A 14,249-nucleotide genomic window follows, 5' to 3' on the forward strand; every position below is an offset into this window, starting at 1 on the left:
CTTGCCTTTTTACGTTGATTTACTTTAAACTTTTATATGGTCTTATACCTAAATCATGTCAAATCCATTGATTGTGATGTTTTTTAAGAGAATAAATGTGTTGACTATCGATATTCTGTGTGCATATGTCGTTGATTGCATTCGTTTGAGAGAAATGGACCTTTATTCAGACAAGGGTGATAAATGAGATTTTTGACAGTTGCATCCCTTGTATATATATATATATATATATATATATATATATATATATATATATATATATATATATATATATATATATATATATATATATATATATATATATATATATATATATATATATATATATATATGGTATATAATTATTTTATTTTTTTTAAAGATCCCTGTGATCGATACATGTGTAAATTTTTTAATTTGTTTTGAATAACAGTAAGAGTAACATTACAAACGTTATTGTTTAAATGTGTAATCTACATGTTTTTTACCCTGGTACGAGCTAATTTTTTAAATCTAGGATTGTGTTTTTTACAACAGGTCATGCGTTTATCCACATTGCGTACGCATTTAATTTATTCATTTTATACATGTATACCAGTATAATAATAATAATTATTATTTATCCCACTAGGGGATTCGGTCTCCGGAAGAGACGATAGGCGTGGCTGCCTTTATAGTTGCTTACGAGGAGGGACTCGTGTAGGCATACATTATTCCTGGTGAAGTAGCAGTCTACGTTGATAGGCGTGGCTGCTTTTATAGTTGCTTACGAGGAGGGACTCGAGTAGGCATACAGTATGCCTAGTGTCGTAGTAGTATGTTGATAGGCGTGGCTGCCTTATAAGTTGCTTACGAGGAGGGACTCGTGCCGGCGTACAGTATGCCTGGCGTTGTTGTAAACTATGTTGTCTGTTGTAACAAAGCTTTTGTGTGTATTCATGTTTGATGTATGTTTGAGGACTATGAAATAGTAATACACGGTATCAGTCAGTCGGTCATACCAATGACTTACCAAAAAATATGTTGTATTTTTGTTGTTCTTCCCTATCGGGAGCGTAGTTGTTAAGGGAAATAACCTTACCTTCATTGACGTTGCCAATAAAATAAAGCTGTTGTCAAGAGAGTGCAGATGGTATAATTTGAAAAGTGGATTGAAATAGTCATTGCCATTATCCCTGCATGCATGAGGAAACTGGTGCTTATTCAGTTCCCTGTTTAAGCTTGGAAAGTCGTCGAAGGCTGTAGAAGGGAAGTAACTGCGCGTGGACCAGATTATGGATATGACAAACACATAACAGGGCTTGAACGGCGCGTGAATCGCCTTGTCAATACACGATTTCTCCTGTTTTTGCCAAGTTTCTGCACCCCGCCAGATGGCATTATAGATAGAGTTTATGCAATAATTATTAATCGTATTCGATTCGTTTGGCAGGTCACGAGTGTGTGTTTTTTATAATAAATTACAACTTAAAAAAATACAAAAATTAAATGCTTTATTTGGGATCAATGTTTTGCAGCTTATTGTCTGTTATATACGCAGTTATATCTTTATAAAATGTATTTCAATATGTGAAATGCTTAACAATATAAATGAATTTTGTATGAAGAAGCGCATTTTTCCGTGTTAAACTTTCGCAGGGAGACAAATCGCTCACAGCAATAATACGGTACATATTATTAATAGTAACTGATAAATATTTATGGAATGTATATTGCGTCATATATCTGCACAAACATGTTCGGTATAATATTAGAAATAGAAAACCTCACTTCAGGCCCAATTGCAGAATAGTGACCAGCCTTCGGCTTCGGTTTGGGGCTGCCTGGCTGGTCACTATTCTGCCATAGGGCCTTCAGTGAGGTTTGCTATTTCTTAAATAATGTCCGACAAACTTCATAGCACATTGTTTACATATACGTGTATCTAGTTTCCGTCGTAAAACATATTTATTAATTGATATTTTGTTTAATTTGTGCATTTTATCTCAATAGTGCATACTTCATACGTTGCGAGCTTTTGGAATCACATTTGAGCCTTGTTCTGAGAAAAACGACACTTTCCGCCTTAACTTGATTTTCGGTAAGGAGGGACTTCCTTGAAACTAAAAATAACATAAAAGTGTCGTCCCTGATTAGCCTCACAAACAAGTATTCTACATATTATCACTTGAAAACCAGAGTGGTCCTAATGCATCTTTGCACAATAGTGTATGACACGTGCTTACTTTCAAAGAAGATTTCATTATGGACGCTTGTATATAGTGTAAATAATAGAAGAAAACACAATATATATTTATCAATAATAACAAAGAAACAAATAACATAAATATGTACCTCTATTAATACATACACTTTATATTGATTATATAATATAAAATGGTGTGTTTATATATTTTTTTAAAAATAACAGCTTTCCATAGTCCCTGTTTATCACTGCAGTTGAAATATTGAACTTGCTGCATAACAACACCTTCTGTGTAGTTCGATGTTGTTCCTGTACGTCTTACACAGCTTCGCACTTTAAAACTTGTACAAATCTTTCGACGAATCCTTTTCAAGTTTGAAAAAGAACAGAAGAATAACGCATTTTAACTAAAGTGCGTTTACTTTCTTTGTCTTTTAGTTATACAAAATGTGTGAACAAATAATTAAGCAAACATATGAATCATGATTTAAGGATTTTAAGAAAAAAAGTAAAAAAAAAATAGAAAGAAAATCTTATATTTTAACAAAACATGTTTGATAAAGAAGATAATAGATAAAACTTCAACCGTGTGGTGTGTTTAATATGTTCAGTGTAAAATAAATCAGTTTAAACAATACACAATTAATTCAGTATTCCATCATGTAACAAGGAGATGTGTTTGTCAGAAACACAATGTCCCCTATTGCGCCGCTTTGAAGCCATACATTTGACCTTTGACCTTGAACAACGACCTTGACCTTGTCCTTCAGCCACTCAAAAGGTGCAGCTCTATGAGATGCACATGCATGCCAAATATCAAGTTGCTATCTTCAATATTGCAACACAAGTTATAAAAGTTTAACCAAGGTTAAAGTTTTGTGACACACACATACAATGACTGACACAATGATAGACAGACAGACAGACAGACAGACAGGCCAAAAACAATATACCCCCGATCTTTCGATCCGGGGGCATAAAAATTGGTTCATTTTATATATTATCAGTCCAGACTAAAATATAATTATGTTCTAGAAACTAATAATAATTTGTTCAGGTTAATTGCTGGATGTTATTTTAGTATACACTTGCCTTGGACATTTATCACTTTCATACACACAAAGTCTTGACGAACAGGACCATCATCATCATGCTAATCTGCCACGACAGTTAGGCATATTTGAAGGATACCATCATGGAATCTGAAACATAACATTTATGTGTCACGTGTTGTCCTGAAGAAAAAAAAAAGGAAATCTGCTACATGGAAATGTGTTTTTACACCCCACCCACCAATTAAGTCAAAATCAGTTAAAAAAAAACATAGAAAGACAATTTCTTGAGTGCATACACACCGAATTTAATATAATTTCGGTAAAATTTCCCACAGTGTTCGATACAAAAAACATTTTTGATACATAATTTATTCATCGAAAATGACTATTTTCGTGATTGCACCAGAAGAACCAATGTTAACATTTAACCGGTAGTCATCATTTTGTTACTAAATTTTAACCGGGATTAAAATTTCGCGTAACGTCATAATGTCACAATGGTTTCCGGCATATAAGTGTAGCTAAAGTGTTTCTGGCTAAAACAAATAATAACTGTGTCGCTTCCACCGCGTATAGATTACAGACTTTACAAATGTTTAAATGTAAACTTGTAACATTGCAAGATGTAAAGATACGCGTTGACCAATCTAGACGTGTTTACATGCTCACAGTGAAAATTGGCAGTTCGTTAAAGTTACTGTTGCAATTTTTATACTTTAGCATTCACCTTTGTAAAGACGCATGAGAGTTCTGACAAAGTTTTGTGTGTGGTGTATGCGATTTAAAAATTCAAGTAAATGTATATTTGATATTTTGAACTGTTATTTTTATATTCATTGAACAGTTTTAATTGGACAATGCACAAAATGAAAATTGTAGATGTCGCCTCCTTAAAAATTAACATTGTTGAAATTTGCAACATAAAATATCAAACCTTGTTTATTTAAACGGATATTATTTGACATGTATGTAAAATCTATAATTGCAACATGGAAGATATCAGCTGAATATTCAACACGTGCAGCATTTTTGGTGATACATAATATTGTCGCTCTTTCCCTTCCATATATCGGACATACAGACAATCACTTACATCAACTCCTCTCAACTTCCGCGTTCCCAATCATATTCCTCATAATGAACTTCGGAGGGAAAGTTCAATCATGGAACACGACGCGTTGTTATCTTCATTGACACCTCATTGCACTGACAATACTCTGTATAACTCGGAAGACTTTCTGTTTATTTGTACATTTACACTTGTTGCTTTCGTACTGCATGCTATTTCATAAACAGGAAGTGAACGCTTTTGCCTGATAGCACTTGAGCCTGTTATTCTTGTTATATTTTTTATAAGCCTTGTTTGATTTTGTACCATTTTCATTGTCTATATATACAGAGAAGAAAACATGTTCCGATACCATGGTTACCGGAGTTCTTCACAAAAAAGGATCCTTTGAACCACATTTGTAGATTTTCATCAGGATCGATTACCGTGGTGTTACTATCACGGTGTTACTATCACGGTGTTACTATCACGGTGTTATTGTCACTGTGTTACTATCACGGTGTTATTATCACGGTGTTACTATCACGGTGTTACCATCATGGTGTCTCTATCATGGTGTAACTACTACGATGTTACAATCAAAGTGTTACTATCACGGTATTCCAAAGCTCCCTGTCTGCACGTCTGGTAATGTTAGCAAATAACTAAAATTAATGGCGTCGTAACAAAAAGTCAAATTGCGTTTTTGAAAACGTTGTTTTTTGTTGGCTAATTTTAATAACTGAAATGTAGTCTTCATTAAATAACCGCTTATAATTTCATGAACTTGTTTCGGATCAAGCGCCTGTAACGTATATAGGTCTTTAGTTCACCCAAAATACTTACATTATTTACAATAATAATTCATATCTTTAGAAATTGTGCACTTAATATTGTCAATGGCACTATCACCAGTACTTAAGGAGTGCAAATGTCTGAAAAAAAGAGTGAATATTGATCAGTGACCTTTCACATAAACTATGAAAAGCCTCGATTCAATAATATAATTTTTTCCTTATTATAAATTACAAGCTAGAGATGTACTGGTATGAAACCCAGGTAATTATCGCGTGTATCGGTGCTATACACTGAGCACGTAAAAGAACCAAGGGATCTATTATTAAAGAGTAAGGGTATCGCACCCGGATTCCTTGTATCCTAAAACTGTCTCTTCTTCTTGCTGTCTCTTCAGCAAAAAAACAAAGAACACCATTGAAATAAGTGCTTTCACTTTCATGGGTTATCCTTGACTTCAATGCCAAAAGAAATACATACATACATGTAATGTCCATTAATCATAATGCTCTTATTCGTTAAATATTAGGTCATTTTGTCCTTATTATACGTTACATATTGGGAAGGACATAGCGAAAAAAACAAAGAAAGTGGGCAAAGATTGATGGCACGGACGCTTTGGCAAAACTATTAATACATCCATTTAGTAACGAGATTACTTAAGGCGTTATTTTGCTTTTATATCATCTATCCACCTTTTGTATTATTTCGACAAAACATTAGCATTTTCTCCCATTATAATCATATATTTATTTTCCTGACAATAGAAATCACTCCTGCGTGTTTATGTGTACGTGCAGGAATTGATATATGCAAATAAACATAAACAACTTTGACATAATTAAAGATCAATTTAAAGATCCCCGTCACGCCACGTCCTTTAACGAGCGCCTATTAACGAACTCACCCCGCCAACCCAAGCACTGATGTAAACACGATATCAAGGAACGTGTGATGTAAACAAAACGTACTCATCTAAAACCCGGACAGCATATCATGCACTTCATCATTCCGCTACTCATCGGGCATGAACTCAATATCTTATCTTTAATCGAAACCTATATAAAGAACATTACAAGTCCTTAATTTGAACCTTACATTTAACAGCGGAAGAGAAATTACTTACAACACACGACATGAACACAGCTTTAGTATTTTTTGCAACAGCCATTTTCGGAGTTACCGGTACCCAGGTAACATTATTGTAAACAATCTTCTATAAATAAGGCATAACACAATAACTGGTTTTACTGCACGTGTTTCGATGTTTTTGTTTTATTTTACTCGAAAGTAAAGCATTGATTATTAAAATGTCCGTAATGTTATGTTATTTCTAAGAAAAGCGTTTTCATTCCAATCGACGCAGAACTGTTAATATATGTGGATATTAGACTAGGGATTATAACAGTGTATAGCTCAACTTGTAATATAACAAAATTTTGACCTAAGATGTCATACCAGTTCAAATTAAAATAGTCGTCAAGCTCAAATTGTATTCTCGCAAGAACCTGTCATGCTAATGTTGTTCAGTTACCATCGCTATCAATATCGTTAATTATCTACCTGAAAACAATTGACAGTTACACATTTGAAGCGCTTTGTTTCTGAGTGCCTTTGTAATTTCAATATTTATCTATGCAGTACGTGAACAACTGTAAGTATAAAACTAACTTTATGGCATGAGTGTACTATGAGCAAGCAGGCTGTTTTTGTTCCTAACATAATTAAAGACTTAAACAATTCATTAATCCATATGCGTGTATGGCAGATGAAACCATCTGTTTATAATCGGTAACTATCCCTTTATTTTTTTAATCTTATAGGCCACGATTTGCATGGTGGATAGCGATTGCGGTACTGGGCAATGCTGCTTCATCAAGCCCGCGTTTGAAGTGGTCAGCAAGAAACGCCAGTCTATACTTCCGGCCATCATGCCCACTACCAGTGACTACGGTACTTAATGAAACAATTTTTTTCATAAATTCTCGTGCCGCACCGAATAGAAAGCATTGCCTACTTGATTATTTTCGGATTAGCACACGTTATCTCTCGATCATAATATCATGAACTAAGCGAAACTTCCGTTGCTGAATTATAAGACTAATAACAAAAAAATGGCGAAACTTATTTTTACGTTAGAAAAATAATTCAAACGCAAAATTTATTTAAGCACATTATTGGTTGTCAGGTGTTTGCGAGAATTACCACGTTGCCAACAGTTACTGCGACTCTTTGGAGACACTGAACGGTCACTGCGGCTGTAAACCGGGTACTTCCTGTCAGTTTGTACCCGTGAGGGCCAGGAGCTCAGAGTACCAAATTCAAGCCCGAACCATCTACTATAAAGGACCCGGATTCTATAAGTGCGTGGCACACAGTCCGTGAATCTTATATCATTTCTTTCGTATAATTGTTGTTCTGAAAACATGAATAAACACGAAATAATGCAAACTGTTATGAAATCTCTTATTCATTTCTGATTAACTTAAAATAAAAATACAACTACATAACTCTGCTTCCGTAGAGCAACGTCTCTGTTTGTAATAAACGTCATCTTATAACTTGTTCTATCCATTTGTTATTGTAGTTTTTATTTCGATATCAACCTTCCACGCTCAAACATTTTCGCTATAGTGATTTGTTGAATATTACTAAATATTCATCTGACCAATTGATTCAACATATTGAAAGTGTATATCACGATAACGGTCTCCAATTAAGGACGGTTATGGAAGGTTGAGGACGTCGTAGAGGTTTCGAAGTGTATACCATGATAATGGTCTTTAATTGAGGACGGTTATGTAAGATTGAGTATATCGTAGCGGTTTCGTTTACCGAACTCGCACCAAGCAAAGGTGAGCATAAGTGAAACTTAGAAAACATTACCAGAAACCATTCTCGTTTCCATTCTCTGGATGAGAACACATTTACTAATCCGGGGGGGGGGGGTTGAAGAAATTTCACAAACTCCTGCAATTTTATTATCTTATTATAAATATTATTTATTTGATGACTTATTTTCTTGCTGAAATTGAATACCCCACATTTACATTTTACATTGTTTATTAAAGAAATTAATAATCGTGATGCAAGGAGTGGAACCATAAAGCAACTTGTCTAGTGATCCGCACTCGATCAATTAAATAAGGAGAGATAATATGAGCATTATAGTTCTGATAAAAATGTTTCCAAAAGGTATTTAAACAAAACAATTGTCTTAGTTCTGAAGCCGGCTTGCTACATTTCGTATCTCTGAACGAGCGATTCTCAACCAACGCGTGAAAGACGGTAATGGTCTTACGGAGAAACTGAAATAAACAATAACTTGGTGTTGGAAACACAATACAAAAACAGACATTTAATTTACCATCCAATATTCATATCTTTCCCCATCGAGTTAATAATTAAAACAATTAAACAGAAAAACAAAGTTTACGTGTTCGGCGCTCTTATCTAATTTATTTTGACAAACAAACTCAAAAGCCTGTTAATTTGCAACCAATACCACATAGCGGTATGGGGAATATTTACTTAAGTCACCATAAGGAGCGAGCATTACACGCACACCATAATGCGCGAGATAACAATCGGTTGTATAAGAAGCGAGCATTACACGCACACCATAATGCGCGAGATAACAATCGGTTGTATAAGGAGCGAGCATTACACGCACACCATAAAGAGCGAGATTACAATCGGTTGTATAAGGAGCGAGCATTGCACGCACACCATATGCGAGATTAAAATCGGTTGTATAAGGAGCGAGCATTGCACGCACACCATATGCGTGAAATAGCAATCGGTTGTATAAGGAGCGAGCATTACACACACACCATAATGCGTGAGATAACAATCGGTTGTATAAGGAGCGAGCATTACACACACACACCATAATGCGTGAGATAACAATCGGTTGTATAAGGAGCGAGCATTACACACACACCATAATGCGTGAGATAACAATCGGTGGTATATGGAGCGAGTATTACACGCACACCATAATGCGCGAGATAACAATCGGTTGTATAAGGAGCTAGCATTACACGCACACCATAATGCGCGAGATAACAATCGATTGTATAAGGAGCGAGCATTACACCCACACCATAATGTGCGAGATAACAATCGGTTGTATAAGGAGCGAGCATTACACGCACACCAAAATGCGCGAGATAAAAGTCACCATAAGGAGCATAAGGAGCGAGCATTACACGCACACCATAATGCGCGATATAAAAAGTCACCATAAGGAGCGAGCATTACACGCATACCATAATGCGCGAGATAAAAAGTCGCCATAAGAAGCGAGCATTACACGCACACCATAATGCGCGAGATAAAAAGTCACCATAAGGAGCGAGCATTACACGCACACCAGAATGCGCGATATAAAAAGTCACCATAAGGAGCGAGCATTACACTCACACCAACATGCGCGAGATAAAAAACGGTTGTGGCACAATAATGAAACAGAAATAAGTCTTGAACTATTCTGTACTTGAACGGAAACTTAGGAGACAACATTTATATACTTATGATGCTTAATTATTAAAAATATTTAGTTAAGATTTAATTTATGAACTTTGTGGGTTTATTGAATCACATGAAATAATACGACATCGATTAGCTTGAATCTGTAAAGTGTTGTTAACAGCGGAATATCCAAGGAGTTATCGGTTTTTTCTTCGTATAATGAGTTCTCTATGTCCACCGATCCCTGTTACATCAAGAGCAAGAGACGTGTGTGTATCCCAACACCCGCTGTCCGTGTACAGCTGTACGCGTAATGGAAAGTCAAGGGACACGCTCCGTCGGACGGGGTTTCCCAAACTCTTAGCGGAGCATCGCCGTACGATTCGTTGTACAGAGGTATAAGACACTCTAAAATTCACAGTATTCAGACTATTCAGATTATTCATTGTTCCGTAAATAAAGATATGCCCTCCACCATACAGTTCTTCTAAATTACTGTCAGCGTGCGCCACCAATTAAATGGTCCCGTATCTGGGGACAAATCCTGGTCAAAAGAACGCAATGCTTAATAACACGGAGCTTGTGGTCGAAGTCATCCCACCGCCAGTGTTGAATCGTCACGTGGGGATCCTGCTTTCTTTGCAATGTTTCGATTTGTTTTAACAAATGTCAAGAAACAAATGATGACAATTGCAGAGTTTAGTTTTTCTTACATCCAAAGATACAGACAATTCCAACCCGGGAATGCAGGACCAAAGTGTGCTCTTTGGACGTTAGCTCCTGGGTGGAAAGCAGCCAATGCATCATACATGTTAGGGCTCAATGTCTGTGGGATACTGACATAGTAGTTAACAACAAAGCATCTCCTATTAAACATTTTATCATACCAGCGCATTGATATCTGCCTGATATTACGTTGCCTGATATTTTTTTTATATCATGGACAATAGGAAGTTCTTATATCCGTCAATGTTTGGAGTAACGTGGGATATGCAGTAAAGTCAACAATTTCTATCAACATGAATCAGGTTCAACAAAACAAATCATTTGATACCAAGAACGTACATATTTTATTCTAGTTTAAAGTCATAAATCACAAAAACGTTATTTTTTTAAAAATCACCACAGCCCGCACTACAGAAGATAAATGACGCAATCAATGGGGCAATAAATCTTAAATATCGATATAGTCATTGCACTCGCAAGTGTTGCACAGAAAGTCAAGACAAATGATAACTGTTTGCCAATCCTCAACTATTTAAACACACGATTTAACACACTTATGTCAATATTGACACCATCATCAAAATGTCAATTTCAATACACATCTCCAAAATGGCGTCTCCAAACTATTCGATGAAGAGTTTTCTTCGATCAAATTTGTCGCTGCAGTCCATTCCTGATCTCCAATTCAATACGCTTATAATTAAAGCGGGTGTACTCTTCCCATTCGTAGTCAAACAACTTTTTTTCTCTATACGATGTTTAAAATAAGCGATTATTCTTGTCGTCTTTTCGAGGGAGGCGGACAACTACAACGGGCGAGGCATGGTAATGTTATGCGCATGCGTCAACGAGGTACTTTAAATAGATTCTGGAAATTTATGTTTATAAATAAAGCGGTCAAAGTATAGCCTGGTTTATTTTTAGCTGTGTGAAATGCACATGGTATTGGTTGCATTTTCGCGCGATGGAAACAGCGTGCAATGAACTTTTCTTATGGAAAGAAAACAGTTTTTTCGGAAGTTGTCTATCTTTAAGCGACTGTGAAGATATAACTTATGAGTTTGAATATTGAACATGCACATCGTTTGTACAAGTGCGGTCATCGAAGAATTTTGGGAGTTTTGATTTTTCAGGTAATTATAAATGTATGATGCATGTTGATAACTGTATATTATGATATAACTATATCTGGTAGTTTAAAGGTATTTAACATTTAAAAATGATCAAAAAACGCTGAAATTAAACAAACGTACAAGTAGTATTGCGGGAATCAGTTTTGAACATATGTTTTAAGCAAATTGATGCCATTAAGTAACTTGTAACACTATTAAATCGTAGATTGGTGCATGAAAATGGTGCCTTTTAAAATAATTTGTGACTGAACTTAATCATGAAAACTAAGCATCCATTCGCATAACCAAAATGAACATGGCCCCGGCGACGACGTAACATTTATGTCAATTTAGCAAAACGTCGCAAGATTTTCACACTATGTTACTATCCAAAAAACAAACATAAGATACATCAACATGACTTGATAACATCGTGTGTGATTATTTAGTAGAACATATTGCTATCATAAAGGAAAATGTTTAAAAACTTCGAGATACTACTCGCTATCAAGAATTACCAGTACCTCTATTATACTTGCCACCATCAGTTTTCGTTCATTCTAAAATAAAAGATATTATGTAGAATGTGACTGGTTAAAATTATAGAGAAATTGATTTCAATGTACTATGATTCTTCGAATGCTGTTATGAGCGAAATAACAACAGAAATATCATTGTCTGTGCTTTGAGAATAGAATACCATCTACATGAACTGATGTCATCAATGTCAACTAGCAGGTAGAGGATTATTTTATTAAATGCTATATGTTGATAATAAAAGCCACGCCTTTGCTGTTGTTATGAGCGTGTAACAACATGCAGAGCAGGTTCTATATGATGACAATAGAATACCATGTATTGACTGTTGTCATGAACATATATCAACAGGCGTGGCATGGTCTATATGGCAACAATAAAATATCCTGCCTTGACAGTTGTCATAAACATATTACAACATTAAAATCATGTTTTATATGATAACCATAGAATACTCTGCATTGTCTGTTGTTATGAACGCATAACAACAGGCGGAGAATGTTCCATATGTTGATGATAAATTACCATGCCTTGGCTGTTGTAATAAACATGTAACAACAGGAAAACCATGTTATATATGTTGACAATATAATATTCTGCCTTGCCTGTTCTAATGAACGTATAACAACAGGCAGAGCATGTTTTATATGTTGACAATAGAAAACCGTGCATTTACCGTGTTGTCATCCGCATATAACAACAAGCAGAGCATGTTGTATAAGTTGATAATAGCGTACCATGCCTAGGACTGTTGTAGTGAACATATAACAACAGGCAAAGCATGTTCTATATGTTAACAAAGGAATACCATGTCTTGACTGTTGTAATGAACATATAACAACAGGCGTAGCATGGTCTATATGGCAGCAATAGAATACCCTGCCTTGACTGCTGTCATGAATATATAACAACAGTAAGATAATGTTCTGTATGTAAACAATATAATACTATGCATTGCCTATTGTTATGAACGCATAACAACAGGCGGAGCATGTTTTATATGTTGACAATAGGAAACCGTGCCTTTACCGTTGTCATGAACATATAACAACAGGTAGAGTATGTTGTATAAGTTGATAATAGTGTACCATGCATAGACTGTTGTAATAAACATATAACAACAGGCAGAGCATGTTGTATAAGTTGATAATAGCGTACCATGCCTAGACTGTTGTTATAAACATATAACAACAGGCAGAGCATGTTCTATATGTTAACAATGGAATACCATTTCTTGACTGTTGTAATGAACATATAACAACAGGCGTAGCATGGTCTATATGGCAGCAATGGAATACCCTGCCTTGACCGCTGTCATGAATATATAACAACAGTAAGAAAATGTTCTACATGTAAACAATATAATACTGTGCATGGCCTGTTGTTATGAACGCATAACAACAGGCGGAGCATGTTTTATATGTTGACAATAGGAAACCGTGCCTTTACCGTTGTCATGAACATATAACAACAGGCAGAGCATGTTGTATAAGTTGATAATAGCTTTCCATGCCTAGATAGTTGTTATGAACATATAACAACAGGCAGAGCATGTTCTATATGTTAACAATGGAATACCATGTCTTGACTGTTGTCATGAACATATTACAACATTAAGAGCATATTGTATATGTAAACAATATAAAACTATGCATTGACTATTGTTATAAACGCATAACAACAGGCGGAGCATGTTCCATATGTTGATGATAGATTACCATGCCTTTGATGTTGTAATAAACATGTAACAACAGGAAAAGCATGTTCTATATGTTGACAATATAATATTCTGCATTGCCTGTTCTCATGAACGTTTAACAACAGGCAGAGCATGTGTTATATGTTGACAATAGGAAACCGTGCCTTTACCGTGTTGTCATGACCATATAACAACAGGCAGAGCATGTTGTATAAGTTGATAATAGCGTACCATGCCTAGGACTGCTATAATGAACATATAACAACAGGCAGAGCATGTTCTATATGTTAACAATGGAATACCATGTCTTGACTGTTGTAATGAACATATAACAACAGGCGTAGCATGGTCTATATGGCAGCAATAGAATACCCTGCCTTGACTGCTGTCATGAATATATAACAACAGTAAGAGAATTTTCTATATGTAAATAATATAATACAATGCATGGCCTGTTGATATGAACGCATAACAACGAGCGGAGCATGTTTTATATGTTGACAATAGGAAACCGTGCCTTTACCGTGTTGTCATGAACATATAACAACAGGCAGAGCATGTTGTATAAGTTGATAATAGCGTACCATGCCTAGTATGTTGTATTGAACATATAGCAACAGGCAGAGCATGTTCAATATGT

General features: G+C 35.4%; 1 protein-coding gene across 1 annotated transcript; it reads left to right on the forward strand.

Annotated features, from left to right (window-relative positions):
• The first annotated feature begins 6,088 nt into the window (after positions 1-6,088).
• Positions 6,089-7,513, forward strand: LOC127847709 (uncharacterized). The gene is made up of 3 exons (XM_052379786.1): positions 6,089-6,255; positions 6,886-7,015; positions 7,251-7,513. The coding sequence occupies exons 1-3, from the start codon at positions 6,199-6,201 to the stop codon at positions 7,445-7,447; spliced, it is 384 nt and encodes a 127-aa protein (XP_052235746.1). The 5' UTR covers positions 6,089-6,198; the 3' UTR covers positions 7,448-7,513.
• Positions 7,514-14,249: the final 6,736 nt, after the last annotated feature.

Source organism: Dreissena polymorpha, chromosome 10, assembly GCF_020536995.1.
Source record: "Dreissena polymorpha isolate Duluth1 chromosome 10, UMN_Dpol_1.0, whole genome shotgun sequence".
Classification (NCBI taxonomy): Eukaryota; Metazoa; Mollusca; class Bivalvia; order Myida; family Dreissenidae; genus Dreissena; species Dreissena polymorpha.